Source organism: Panthera pardus, unplaced genomic scaffold (genome assembly GCF_024362965.1).
Source record: "Panthera pardus isolate Hobbes unplaced genomic scaffold, ASM2436296v1 HiC_scaffold_1, whole genome shotgun sequence".
NCBI lineage: Eukaryota > Metazoa > Chordata > Mammalia > Carnivora > Felidae > Panthera > Panthera pardus.
This window is the reverse complement of record NW_026526654.1, coordinates 41445632-41460602: the sequence shown is the minus strand read 5'-3', so window position 1 is coordinate 41460602 and position 14971 is coordinate 41445632. Positions and strand designations below refer to the sequence as shown.

The window sequence follows — 14971 nt, the reverse complement described above, 5'->3', positions numbered from 1 at the left end:
AAATATCTGGAAAGTTACCAAATATTTAGAATTGAAACACTATACTTTTAAATAGTTCATGGATCAAAGAGGAAGTCACAAAGGAAATTAGAAAATATTTTGAATAAAAATTTTAAAAATCCAAATTCAGCAAAAGCAGGGATTAGAGAGAAGTCGCTAACATTAAATGCTTATAGTAGAAAAGAAAAACAGGAGTTACAGAAAAATCTATAGCATTAAATGCATAAAGTAGAAAAGAAAAAGCAGGGATTCAAGAGAATTGATAGTATTAAATGCTATGATAGAAAAGAAAAGAGGCTTCAAGTCAGTGATTTAAAGTTTTACCTTAAGGTGGTAAAAGGAGCAAATTAAATCAAGCAGAAGGAAGAAATGATAAAAGCAGAAATCAATGATATTCATTATTGTATTAAAGGTCCTTGCCAATGCAATAAGGCAAGAAGAAAGAAAGGGCATATGGATTAGGAAAGAGGAAATAAAAGTGTCTGTATCCATAGTGAGCATGTTTTTTTATGTAGAAAATTATATAAAACTGTCAACTGACAAAATATGGGCAGTCTAGAGAAGATATTATAACAATATAAAATCATGAAGGTGATAACTACACTGCTGTTATGCAAGAGAGTTCTCTTGGTTATAGGAAATACTGAAGTATTTAGGGGTAAAGGACCAAGTATGTAACTTACCTTAAACCCTCAAATGGTTCAGGAAGAACATTACATAGAGAGCATAAATGCAGAGGACAAAGCAAATGGGGGGTAGGATGTCACAGGCATACATTTCAGTGTTTCCTGTACTTTCTGCTTTTATAACTCTATAAATGTGAATTAAGAGTTTTTAAAGGGTTTTTTCAAAAATGGCAAAAAAAGAGGGCCATTACACTTCAAGTTGGAAATTACTTACAGTAAGCAAACATGAGGGATTAGGTAATATCTGCCTGTAGGAAAGAGTATGCTTGCTTACTGCTTGCTATAAAACGTGTTTCCCCAAACTGAGTGTTCCTCTCCTGTAACGCAGCTCACATGTGTGCAGCCATCCTTCTGGGCCCTCTGTGTTGCCTTGATGTGAGTGGACGCAAACATATAGATGATCATGCTCCTGGCTGTGCTATAAGTAAAGTCCTGTTTCTCTGACCCAGGAGTCTCATGTCTTCTCCCAGGATCAACTTTTTCAATTGAAAGGGTAAAATCAAATCTCAGACCTCATGGTCTAGTGCTGTGAACATTTCCTACTTGTCCCTATTTCTCTTCTTTTTCTCACAATGAATTCTTTGCCAGGAATCCCTTTCCCATTTCACCTGCCCAAACCTTACACATTCTTTCAGTGTACACCCTTCAGTTCTGCTTCTAGCTTAGTGATCACTCCCCCCCAGATTCTTAGAAGATTTTTGTTTTATTCCACTGCTCAGTCATCTTTCCTTCCCTTTCCTTTTTTACTCCATTTTCTTTTCCCTTTCCATCCATTTTTTTTTTCTCTTCCCCATTCGCTCCTCTCTTTTTCCTGTTGAAATGTAATTGGATTGAATATGACAAACTTCTGATTAGACTATGTGAGAGCAGTTTATTCCTGTATAGAGCCAAGTATAGGTTTTTTTAATGTATTTCTTTTTTTTTTTTTAAGTTTTTTTTAATGTTTTATTTATTTTTGAGAGACAGCGTGAACCTGAGGAGGAGAGGGACAGAGAGAGAGGAAGACACAGAATCTGAAGCAGGCACCAGGCTCTGAGCTGTCTGCACAGAGCCCAAGGCAGAGCTCAGACTCACCAGCTGTGAGATCATGACCTGAACCCAAGTCGGACATTCAACTGACTGAGCCACCCAGGCACCCTTATTTATGTATTTCTGATTGACTGGTTCTTATTGAGAGCCACTGAAGTGTTCACAAACATGTTTTTTAAACCCTCATCACAGAGATAGCTTTATTTTAGGTTAGTGTATTGTTTATATAGACTGAAAGTACTAAGTAGGATCATAAAATTTTCAGGGGTCAGAGAGTCTTAGAAATCATTCAGGGAAAAACATTTCATTTTCCTGAAGAGAATGAGGTTGTGGTTAGTGAAATTATTGCTTCCCAAGGACTCATATTACTATTCTTATTGCTGCTTCTCACTATGGTTATAAATGATTATAGTTTTTTCATACTGCTTTAAATCAATTTTTTTTATTTCATGTACTGGTTGTATTTATTGGAAGTAGCAATCATAAAATTATCATTTGGATTACCATTAATAAGTTAGTTATTGTAATCATGTGCATTTTGTGGAAAACTGTTGGACCAGATTCAACGTTTGTGGTATAATTATGTTTGAAAGTTTCCACTCTCAAAATATCTAATTTTAAGAGGATTATACTTCTTGTTATTAGAATCTAGTCTAATAAATTAGTAATAAAATCTTTCTTGTGGACAGTTGGGCAATACATCAAGGTGATTCTACACATTGCATTCCAGAACCAGATTTCCTGTATTTGAATCCCATCCCTGCCACTTGCTAGCACTGTGGCCTTTATATTGGTTATATTGGTTGTATTCATTAACCTCTATGTGCTCTGATTCCTCATTTGTAAAATGGGAATATAGTACCCATCTCATGGGTTACTGGGAGATTAATGAATTCATATATGTAAAGTGCTTAAAGGAGTGCCCAGGACAAAATGAGTGGTACATATTTTAACTAACGCTGCTGATTACTAAAAGATGGCTAATAGGCTGTGATAGTTTCCATTTGTCAGCCTAAGTAAGAGGATAGTTTATGCAAGCCATCAGCTTCAGAGGGGTTAATTTCACTCCTCTTTATATTCTGAAGGGGGTTTTCCCCCCTTAGAGCTTATTCTCGCTAAGGAATTCTTTTCACCAGTGCCTCTGTCACCATTCAGTTTTCTTCTACACATTATTTTTTGTTTTGTATGTGTAACATATTGTGTGTTCTCCGTGTGTGTGTGTGTGTGTGTGCGCCTGTTTTTTAAACCATTTGATGTAATAATTCCATTTTAGTGGCTTTTAAAGAATTCCATGAGTCTGTGTTATGCAAATGAGGATAGGTAAACATTTTAGATGGGTACTTACAGAAGCTATGGCATATAACCTGATACTTGGTTATATATTTCCACTTTATCTAGTTTTAACCAATATTCATAAATAATTCTTTCTGGATTATGGTTGGTTAAAAGTACTGGACCATATAAATACAAATATGACCATACGTTGCTTTGAAAAATAAATGATCGCCCAGTAACGTGGTCTAAGTATAATGTTCTCTTTTTTAATTATGTAGTCCTCCTCGCCATCCTCATCACAGCCTCATTCTAGCCACTGCAGAACGAAGGCCTCATCATTGTGTCACCATGCATCCCTGCCCTGGGTCAAACGTAACCATGTAGGCCCTGCAAAGGCTACCAGTCCATCTCTCCGTCTTCGTCGCTGGCGACCCTTCTTACGCCTACCATCTATGGGTCTCCATTCTGTTGTAAGTGTAGTCAATCTTCCATCTCTTCTTCCAGTGACAAGGATAGTCCATTTTTTTTCCCTACACTTCTTCAGTCTTCAAAGTGCTTTTCTCTTGGTTCACTCAACCATTAGCTTTTTCTCCCCCAATAAGATTGCAAGCATACCTCTATGCTTTGCAGTCTAGCTTGACTTTCACCAGTGCCTCGGTGAACATTCATCTTCCCACTCCATATCCCGCCAACATAAGGATGCCTGCCTTTTGATGAGTACTGATTGACGTTCATGATAATGTTTAAGTTCCTGTCAGTTGTTAAAGTGAATATGTATTCTCTTACCCTTCATCTTTATGATTTCATTTAGTTGACTTAGGTCAACAAATGCTATGTACCTTCTGAGTTCTTTGCCATCTCTTTGTTTTTTTTGTTTTTTTTTTTTTCATGTTTCTGAACATGACTATAGTCTCTTGTCATGCTCTGGGGTCACTTTACTTACTCTATCCTTAACCTAATCCTTCCATGGTGTAGGGTGTTTCATCTAAGCTATTTTATTCCCTGAGGTGTCTCAGGTACTTGGTTTAATCTTGATCCAATCTTCCCTGCCTATTCAGTTTCTAAAGATCTTTTCCAAGTAGGAGGTGAAGATTTTCTCCTTGTGAATTGATGTAGGCTTCCCACAAGTTTTATGATTTCTCCTTCTTAGGTTGATAATATTAGCAAACTATTAAAAAGTACATTCTTTCTTTTAATCTTGCCAATTATCTTAAATGTTGAGGTTGATGGTGGAATTCTAATAATTCTCATAATTGACATCAACTGCAGGGTTAGGCAACTCCAGCTCTATCTTTCTGCTGTTTTAGACTTATATAGCAATGACTTTCATTTGGCAGAGCCTACCTAGAAATGCTACCTCTGAAAATTTGGTGTATGCCATCCATTTATGAAAAACTTCATGCTTCTGGAAATCATCATGACTTTTGAAGCCAGAGGAAGTCTGATTCCTCATACATTTAATGCTTCAATAAATTGAAAGTTGATGTCAAACATTCTTTCTTCCCCTTTATTTACTCTTTTAGAGCTATGCTCAAACTCTGAAGCAGAGTTTTGACAGTTTTCCTAAAATATGTACATCCCCCAAATATCAGTATGGTCATAAAATAGCCTTTCATTTGTGCTGAGTATCAAGCAACAAACTGGTGTCTCTCTATTTCATTTTCCTCATTGGATCACAACATGCATTTGCCATTTTTATTCATTTACCTGTTTAATATTTTTTGCTTCCCTACTGTGCCACACGTTGTTTGGCATAGTAGGAGATATAAGGTGAATTATAGGATCAGAGTAAAACCCTAATTTTGTAAATTCTAACTTGGGCACAATTGATTCTAAATATTCCTTTGTACTTTTAAAATATTCTGAATATAAATGAACATATCATAAAGTTGGTGTTTCCAGTTTTATATGATTTTCTATAAGTTTGATCTTTGCTTTCCATATTAATTCTGTTGCTTTATCGCTTCATAAATATTTTCATAGCATAGCGTGGATTCTGGAACTACCCTGCCTGAGTTGGAAACCAGATTCCATCACTTACTAGCTGTATAACAGTTTTCTTGAGAATAAATGAGTGTATTACCTGCCTCATAGAGTTTATATGATGATTCATTGGTCAGTACTTTTAAGTACATAAACATATACCAGTGCCTGGTATATATTAAGTATCAGATAATTACAAATTAAACTATATTTTCTACAATTTGAAATTTAAATTTAATATTTAATTTCTATCTAATTGATTTATTATGTGACTTTTTAATTGTTTGAGATAATAAGTGTTATATTATAAATTAGGGAACTTTGTAAAAAATAATATATAAAAAATAGGCAAAATATGATCCAATCTATAGTTTCTGGTTTCTGCCTTCTTGGTCATTTTTTGAAATTGAAGACTTTGCCTTTTCTTTTATTGTTCTTGTTTTTAGTGGAATAGTTTTTAAGCATTTGGGATAATTGCGAATTTCAGACTAATGAAGTTGACCAAAGGGAAAGGCTCCTAGTAGGTACTGAGGTTTTGTGGAAGGCTTAGAAATTTTGAGCTTTACTTACCTTTTATAACAATTTGAAGGCTTCTCATACCCTCTTTGGAGTTTTATATTTTTAGTACACACTTTTGGATAAAAGGTATAATGACTCACAATTATGAGTCACTAGCTTGAGTGATTTCTTATATTTGTGATAATGGAGTATTAATATTTTTAACATTACATAATGCTTTTATAGCACTTAACAATTTACAAAGTACTTTCATGCATTTCACTTAAACTTTAAAACAGATAAGAAACCCAGTGCACACAGGGATTGGGTACATATTCAGGTCTAGAACTCCAGTTGTACTACTTTTACCTCTAGAATGGTTGTATGTACTGACAGATTATGAAAAATAGAAGCTATAAGATGTATTATTCTTAAGAGATGGGGTTAAAATAATTTATACTTTTTGAAAATACAGTAGTTCTAAACATTTAAAATACTTGATATCCTGTTGGGAGAATTGTCTTAAAATGAGTAAAGACCACTTTCTAGTTGGATGAAAAATCATTTCTAGTATTTTTTGTTATAGAACTGAATGTATAGTTTGTAGAATTGCTTAGGTGTAGCCTTGAAAAATTGGAATTTTCTTTTGGTCATTAGTAAAATGAGGATATTGGATTGAGTGATCACTAATATTTTTTGATTCTCTGACCAGGAAAATAAGGGAACTCAATATCGCTGTCTTTAAATATCTGAAGAAATACCATGTTCAAGAGGGGCTAGACTTTTTCTAACATAATGGAAAATAGTGGGAGACATATATTAGCCTCAGATGAAGGATAACTCCAACAAACTGTCCAAGATGGAATGGACTCCCTCCTAATCCATTCTCATAGAGGCCACTGCAAGAAGGGGGTTGAGAGGAGTCTACTATTGGAGCAATAGTAAAAGTAGATAATTCTGATTACTACCAACAGTGGAATTCTTCATTCTAAATTGAAATTAAGAAGAACTAGTTTGCCACATTAATGTTACATTGAGGTTCTCCCATTCATAATTGGGGGGAAATAATCTCTGAAGAATAATGTGAATTTAGATGAGTCACACTATCTGTAAATGTTTTAGAAGCATTCAGTAAATCCAAAATAATGTTTATTCTGTAAATTTCAATTTTTGCATCTGAAAACTTCTTATTAAAACCATTTAAAATTATAAAATTACCTGAAGGTGAAAAAAAATGTTGCAGTTCAGATAGTGTTGTGCTACTTACAGGATGTTAATATGAGATGTAATTTGATTTATGCCTCTTTAAAACGTTTGCCTCTAAAATTTGTACTTGCATTTAACAGTGATTGTATTTTTTTTCAGACTATTTAGATTTGATATATAGCTAGCACATAGTAGTGTTAAACTGTACAGCTTACTCGGTATCATAGACAGTGCCAGTTAATCATGTATTGACCTTGGGTAATTTATTTAAATTTCTAAGAAATGTAGCAGATATTGCTTAATGAAAATTGAATTCAGTGAACTAAAACACACACACACACACACACACACACACACACAAACAAAACAAGAAACAAGTAGACATAATTTTAATTTCAAATAGTTTAGTAAGAAAGCCGGAGAAAAATCATAGGTTATAGTTAATTGTATTTTAATTTGCTTTTATCTTTTTTCCCCCCTTTACTCTTTTGGGCTATTTTCCTGAATTTATTCATTTTTAAACCTTTTGATCTGTGATGAATAATGAGAGTTATTTTATTCTAAGATTATTTATATTACATTGTTCAAAAACTGAGATTATCAAGTTCAAATCATGATGGAAAGAATTCACTTTCTTGATGTCTTAAAATTTAGCTTGAAAAGTTTCTTTTAACTTTATGCTGTTATTAATTTTTTTAAAAACATTCTTATTTCAAATTTCAAAAATTAGACAAATCAGTTCACGCACTCATGTCATTCAGCAGGTATGCATCGTGCATCCACTAGGCACCCAGCTTGTACTAGGTACTGGGCCTTCCAGGCTTTGACAATACTAAAGGTTTTTAGATCTGTTGAGATTAAGAAAGATGTGCTTTAGTCGATGTTTTCCTGGTGGATGTTTTCCAATGTTTCCACATTGTCATAAATGTGGTCATGTTCATTCTTTGTCCGCCATATCAAAGATTAATAAGCCTTGAATTATGTTGGATGAATGTTCTCTCATGCCATTTCATATTTGTATGTGTTTACAATGTACTTGATTGACTACTAACATGTATAATATATATTTTTCCCTCCTATTTCAGGCACCAAGTATAGATGAAAAAGTAGATCTTCATTTTATTGCATTAGTTCATGTAGATGGGCATCTCTATGAATTAGGTAAGATCTATTTAAATTTATTCTGGGGAAGGAAATGATAAATGGGAAAGTATTTATGATTAACAGGATTGTTGACATTTACTGTATTTACTTGAGTTGGCATAATGACAGTTTTCCATTTAAGATTTTTTACTAGAAAAGAATAATTTTTTTGACGTTTAAGCAACTTATAATTCAAAAAAGTGTGCATACCACCTTTGCATCTCAAGCAAAACACAGAAGTAAAAATCATAGGAAACTCCTATAAATCACTTCAGCATTCTTAACTAAATTACTAAGTTAGTTATCATCATCTGGATGAACTATCTTGATCCTGAAACAACTTTTAAAACACCATGTAATATTCATAATGACTAATTTTTGTATTCAGTAATGGGTATTACTAGTTTCAGGCTTTTGTACTATCTCTTTGTGTTGCCTCTGATTTTTTAACTTTACAGGAGTTTGTGTTTTCTGGCAGCCATTCCTTAAGACGTATGTCAAAGTAACTGTGATTAATTATTTGGCATTCTGGCCTAGAGCTGCACTTATTTTCTAGAAATTACCTGTAGGTGGACTACTTCCGGGAGTGGTGGAGGAGATCCTCATAGTGTTAATTGATCCATTCAAACATAACACACCTCTTAACGATTCTTTAATAGTTGGTATATAGTACTTATTGTGAGTCCTTCTTGTCTCCTCCATGAGACCTTCTTGGGCTAAAAAAAGACCAAATACAAAAGAGAAGTCTTTTCAATTTCTAGACACCATAATTTTTAGTTCTCTTTCTTCTCATTTGCCATCTACATATTAACTTGCAACTTATTTAAAGGTGGAAGAGTTCTGAAAGAACTCCTGTGACTGTAAATGTGGTCCATAAAATTTAGGTAGATTTTATGTTTGGAAAATAGTAACAGAATAATATACTTGATTAAAAAGAATGGCTCTATTAAAGGGGTGAGGAAAGGAAAAAACACAATTGTATAGATACCTGTACCCCTGAGGGTTGTTTACAATAGTAGAGTGTTTTGAGTTAGAATCAAGCTGAACGGAAGTCATTGTCACGGGAGTATGTGACAGACCCGCATGGCTGCGTGGAAGACAAGCTTTGCTAACTCAGTCTACCAAGTCTGTATAGAGATAAGATGCAGCAGTGATTGGGGATCACGTGTCTGGTTGCTGGAAGCTGAGTTTCTACTCTGAAGCTTAAATCATGAAGAATAGCTAGTGGAAACGGAAGTAAAGAGAGTGCTATGACTTACCAGACACATTTTGTTGACTTCAAGAAAGTAGACTTAGGAAAGGCCAGAGAAATAATAACTATGAGCCATAACCAAAACCATGAAAGTGATGATGACTTTCCTAATGAGAGAATTATCATTAGAACAAAAAATAACATCTAAGAAATATTTAGGGAAAAGAAATCTCTGATAATCTCAATAGGAAGGAGTTGACTAAAAAACTCTATTTGGTTAGCTAGCTCTCTGAGCTCAAAGGCCAAAAAAGACAGAAGGAAAGATGTGTATCAAAGGGTAAGCTACATATGAAGAATGGTTTTCTTTTGTAGCATGCCAAGATCAGCACAAAAGGATTTTAAAATCGGTTTGAACACCAGAAAAGGAAGAACATCAGAAAAGAAAGGCACAACTACTGAGGTCTTGTTTGGTTAGGTGTTCTTTAGCAAGAAGAATGATCATGGCTAATAGAGAATTAGAGCCCTCTGGGGATTACTTTCTTTAAATGTGTTTAAAGAATTTCAGAGTTCTAAAGAATAGCAGTAATCTTTTAGATGTCATAGAGAAGAGGGATAAGTACAAAACAAATGAAAATGGGCAGTTGCTGATTCACTGCAAGGGAAACTGGCAGCAAAACCCTGTTGAGAATTCCTAATAAATGTAAAAGGAATGTTGAGCAAGAAGACTATGGAGTCAGTGAATAGAAAACAGTGATTAAGAGAACAGCATGTGGTTTTTAAGGAAAAAAAATCATTTTGAAGTAATCTTATTTTTAAAAATTAGGCTATCAGGGACTCCTTGGTGGGTGGCTCAGTCGGTTAAGTGTCCGACTTTGGCTCAGGTCATGACCTCACAGTTCAGGAGCTTGAGCCCCCTGTTAGGCTTTATGCTGACAGCTCAGAGCCTGGAGCCTGCTTCAGATTCTGTTTCTCCGTCTCTCTCTGCCTGTTCCCCGTTCACACTCTGTCTCTCAAAAAATAAACATTAAAAAAAATTAAAAATTAAATAAAAATAAGACTATCAGAGTGTAGACATAGTGCAAGTTAATTTCTACATGGTAATTATTCAACAAAGGATAGTGATCATCTTGAATACTATCATTCTCTACTAAATTGTAAGTTTAGCTGATGAAAGGAATGGAATTATTCATATTTTTCTTATCACATCTTCCTTTTCCATAGGGCTTCATGTCATTCCTGCATATGTAGGGTGGGGAAGAAGTACATATTTTTAAATAGATGTAATTAGTCTTTATGGATACATTAGAACAATGAAGTTTGAAAGTAGATTTAGAACTGATTGAACCAGCAGATTAGAAAACTGTTAACCAGAAAATTATTGTCTACCTAGAGTAACAAGAATACTAGTTGATCATTTAAAACATTTTAATTTTGAAATCATATTAATTTTCTATAAAAATTTATAGAAATTATATGAGTTCCCATAAACTCTTTACTTAGATTCCCCAGATTCAGTTAGTATGTCTGAACTATTTGAAAATAAGGTGCAGACATGGTGCCCCATTATTCTGTAATATTTATGTATTTCTTCAAAACAGATGGATGCTCCCTTACATAACTACAGTGTAACTATCAAAATCAAGAATTAACACTGATCCATATTATCATTGAATTCGCGGATCCTAGTAAAATTTTTCTGATGTTTACAATATCCTCTGTAGGTCCAGAGTCCAGTCAGTCCAGGGTTGTGTGTTGTGTTTAGTTGCCATATTTGTCTCCTTTAATCTGGAATGGCTCCTCAATCTATTCTTAACTCTCATGTCTTTCACATTAATTTTTAAGCATATAGGGCAGTTACTTTGATATTATTTTCCAATTTGGGTTGTCTGATAATTTCTTCATAATTTGTACATTTTTAGCACATATACCATAGAAGTGGTGCTGTGGAGCATCATTTCAGGAGGCTCATGATGTTGATTTGTCCCATTATTGGTGATGATAACCTTTATCATTTGGTTTAGATGGTATATGCCTGGTTTCTCCACTATAAAGTTAACAAGTATGTTAAACATTAATATGTTAATATGTTATACTTATTAGTTAGGAAGTGATGAATAAATATTCAGGAGATACTTCAAGCCTATGTAAATGTACAGTTTCTCTTTAAGCCTTTATCAGATTTAGCATCCATTGATGATTCTTAACTGAATTATCACTATGATGGTTGCCAAATGGTGATTTGGAAAAAAAATTCCTCCAGCATTAGAAACTTTCCTTTTTTTTTTTCCTTCATTCATTCAATGTCAGAATGGACTCCTGGGTTCATATTTTACTCAGGAGGTTACAGTCCATTACCATAATTTATTTTCATACTCAGATTTTCCCAGACTTGGCCTTGAAGGGAACCCTTTCAAGCTGGCTCTTTTGTCCTTTTGATATGTTTCTGTCATTCTTCAAGCACTTTCTACCTATCACGTAGAATAAGATGTTCTAGGCTCGTCTTTTATTTTCTGTGCCCCAGCCCTCTCTTCAGTTGCTTTTCCATAGAGCCCTGGTTCTTTTTAGCAGAAAATGGTATTTAGAACCAACATCTGGGAGGTAGGTGTGCTCATTGCTACCAGGCCCTCTCAGCAGACAAAGCTAGGAAATATTTGTGTGTATTATAAAAATACACTCACATATGTATATGTACATATGAGTATAGATGTACCCACAGTTATATCTGTTTATATAGTTAAAAGCATTCATTTACATTAATACTTCTAAATCTAATCTAATACCATACAGTTTATTCTAGTGTTCTTCTCCATTACTCTTTGTGTATTTCTTGATTTACCCAATCGTCTTGTACATAAATGAGCTCTTGGCCACCCCAAGCCTAAAACTCAGACCCAGACACACTGCTCCCTGCCCCACCTGGCACGCTGATCCTGGCCCGGACAAAGAGCAACAGCTCTGCAAAGTGGGGAGCTACTTTCTCTCTGATGTTGTGCAAATTCCTGAACTCTGCTCTTGTTCTGCTCAGTCTCCTCATTAAGGCGATTGTGCTCTACTTGGGTTTCCCATTATGGACTTGGCAGGAAGCTACTATTACTCTTGGGCTTTCATACAGGCTACCTATTTTCTAATGTCTAAGAACAACTGTTTCAGCTATTTCGTCCAGTTTTTTAAGTTGTTTCTGGTGGGAGGCTTCGTCTGGTACTAGTTACTCCATCCTGGCTGGAGGTGGAAGTGGCCAAAGTATTATTTTTTCACTCCCCATGAGGAAAAGAATTTACTTTTCCTGTGTCACCCTTGTTCCTTACCCACCCTCCCAATCACAAAATAGATTATTTCCTTTCTCTTCTTCTAGTTTTGTTGTAGTTGTTTGTATTATTGTAACCACAGAAATATTATTCTAAGCTGAGCCATAATTAATGTACTTTTTAAAAAACTTTTTATTTCTCCAGACTTAGTATTTGTCTCATTTTGCTTTTCAGTTTGTTTGGTTAATCTTCCCTCATATTTTTCTTCCAAAGTGGTTTCTATCGGTTCAACTCTTATCATTGTATATGCATATGGATTCAAACATTTTTATTACATTTGGAAGCCAGGAATTATAAAAGGGATTGTGTTTTATGAATTGAACTTGAAGTGCCACTTATAAGACATCTGAGATTTAGATTTGGATAGAGTCTCAATTAACTTTTGGTTAGGATGAGTTTATATAATACTGGACTTTTTCCTTTTTTCATAGCATTCATGAAGGAGTAGTTTGTTCAAGATGTTTATATTTGTGTTTAATTAATTTTGGTGAGTTTGTTCAAGATGTTTATATTTGTGTTTAATTAATTTTGGTGATCCGTGAAATGACCCTCGGTTGTTTAGATTGCTGCTCTGTACTCCTGCCTTGGTGGTACACAATTATTGGTGGTAATAAAGAAATCTTGTGGTGGCTCCCTTTCATTGGTGTAAGCATGTCAGTCTCACTTAGGAGCCTTCTGATTCAGCTTTTAAAATGAAGCAATACATTTTTCATATTTATGAGGGTAGAAACTAGGATTTTATCTTTTTAAAAACTGGCTTACTAGTTTTGCTTTTCTTAGGGAAATTAAAACTGTGTTTGTTTCTAAATCTTCTGTTTATGAAGCTAATTTAGACTTTCAAACATGGAAGCAAGGTTCTAATAACATTTAATGTAGAAAAATATTGATAGCACATTTGAAATCGTTTTTATAGGATATATCATTTCCATTATCTTTTAACTTTGCCTCCCTGTGGGAGGAGGAAAATGCAAGCTGGAAGTACATTGTCCTGTATAAGCAGCTAAACATTCAACTGTTTCTTCATTTTCCACAGATGGACGGAAACCATTTCCAATTAACCATGGGGAAACTAGTGATGAAACTTTATTAGAGGTAACAACAAAACTTGTTTGCCACGTTAAGTGTTATTAATGTTCTTGTTATCCTTAAAATACCTCTAAAGATCACTTGTATAACATTTTCTCTGTATTTGGATGCTTCCATGTCTTTCTTTTTTGAGAAAATCCAAAAAGAAAACTCTGAATTCGTGTTAAAAATCTACAGCAAATAAAGAGGTTTTCAGAGCTCTGTGTGTGAACAAGTATCAAATTTGAAAAAGACAAGAACAGTATTGAAAGAGGTGCACATCCTATCCCGTATTTCACTGAATCAAAGATACCATCATTTGTGTCTTGATCCTCATTCAGAGATTTTTAAATTTATGAACAAATTGTGTGGCTGATAATCAACAAAATATGTATCTTATAGTTTTGTACTAAGCAAATTAGGCCACCAACCATTCACTCTTCTGGTATGCTTAAAGTTATTTTGCATTGGGAAAAAAGAGGGTTGCAATATAAAATTAGTACGAATTAGGAAAATAAGAAACACTTATTTATCATTTAGTAATAAAATGCATGTTTATAAACTGAAAAATTACCCATTTTTGTCCCTATAGGATGCCATAGAAGTTTGCAAGAAGTTTATGGAACGTGACCCTGATGAATTGAGGTTCAATGCAATTGCTCTATCTGCAGCATAGCTTGTCAGTAATGGAAACACCAAATACTGTATTATTTGCAACAAAAATTAAGTTTCTGCTGCCATACACTAACTGAGAAATTTTGATATTTTCATTAACTTGACTGATTAAACTTTATGTGAATTAAACTTTGACTTAATCTGCATTTTATTTTTGCCCCACATTACAGCTGCAGTTCTTTTCTTCCCTTTCTTTCTTGTGAAAGACTTACCTTATTTGCGGACTGGCAATAGCTTTCTTATTCTCTTTTTGATTTCGTGGGAGATTTTGTACTGGGACACAGGCACAATTCCCGTCTGCGTAGTATGAATATATGTTGTATCATAAATTTTGACATTTATTTAACGAGCATTTGTTGCGCGTCTACTTAGAATGAGCTGGATGCTGTTCTAGGTGCAGAAGTTACAGCAGTGAACACCGTCCACAGGTTCCACAGTCATGGGGCTTATGCTCTTGTGAGAAGAGACAAATAACAAACACATTAATAAGAAACATACCAACGATATGTACTATGCACACAAAGTCGAATTTGTTTTAGAAAATGACTGAGTGGGTACTTTAGATTTTGTAGTCAGGGAAGGCTCCCATGAGGAAGTAACTTTGAAGTTGAGATCGGAACAGCAGAAAAATAGCCAGTCAGAGAAAGGTGAATAATTAATGCAGAGTCCCGGAAGTAGGAAAATCTCTCTGTGTTGTAGGGCCAGAAAGAAGGTCCATATGGCCAATGACCAGAGCATAGAAAGTAATGGGGAAAGTAGCAAGAGCTGAGGTTAGAGAAGGAGGGGCTTAGTGATACAGGACAACAAAAAAAGGCGTTTGGATTTATTGCAAATGTGACGGTAAGCCTTGGAAGATTTTAAGCAGGAGAATGACCAGATTTGATTTATAATTTTTGAAGATCACTCTGAGTCCT

General features: G+C 34.5%; 1 protein-coding gene across 3 annotated transcripts in view; it reads left to right on the top strand.

Moving 5' to 3' along the window:
* UCHL3 (ubiquitin C-terminal hydrolase L3) overlaps positions 1-14186 on the top strand; it is a 101113-nt gene extending 86927 nt beyond the window's left edge. For 2 of the 3 annotated variants that reach the window (XM_019444183.2, XM_019444182.2), the window contains 4 exons: positions 3269-3460; positions 7763-7838; positions 13351-13409; positions 13975-14186. In XM_019444183.2, coding sequence (XP_019299728.1) covers positions 3269-3460; positions 7763-7838; positions 13351-13409; positions 13975-14058 — 411 coding nt within the window. In that variant the 3' untranslated portion in view covers positions 14059-14186. The remainder of the gene's footprint in view (positions 1-3268; positions 3461-7762; positions 7839-13350; positions 13410-13974) is intronic. The other variant, XM_019444184.2, reaches the window with a different exon arrangement.
* Positions 14187-14971: the final 785 nt, after the last annotated feature.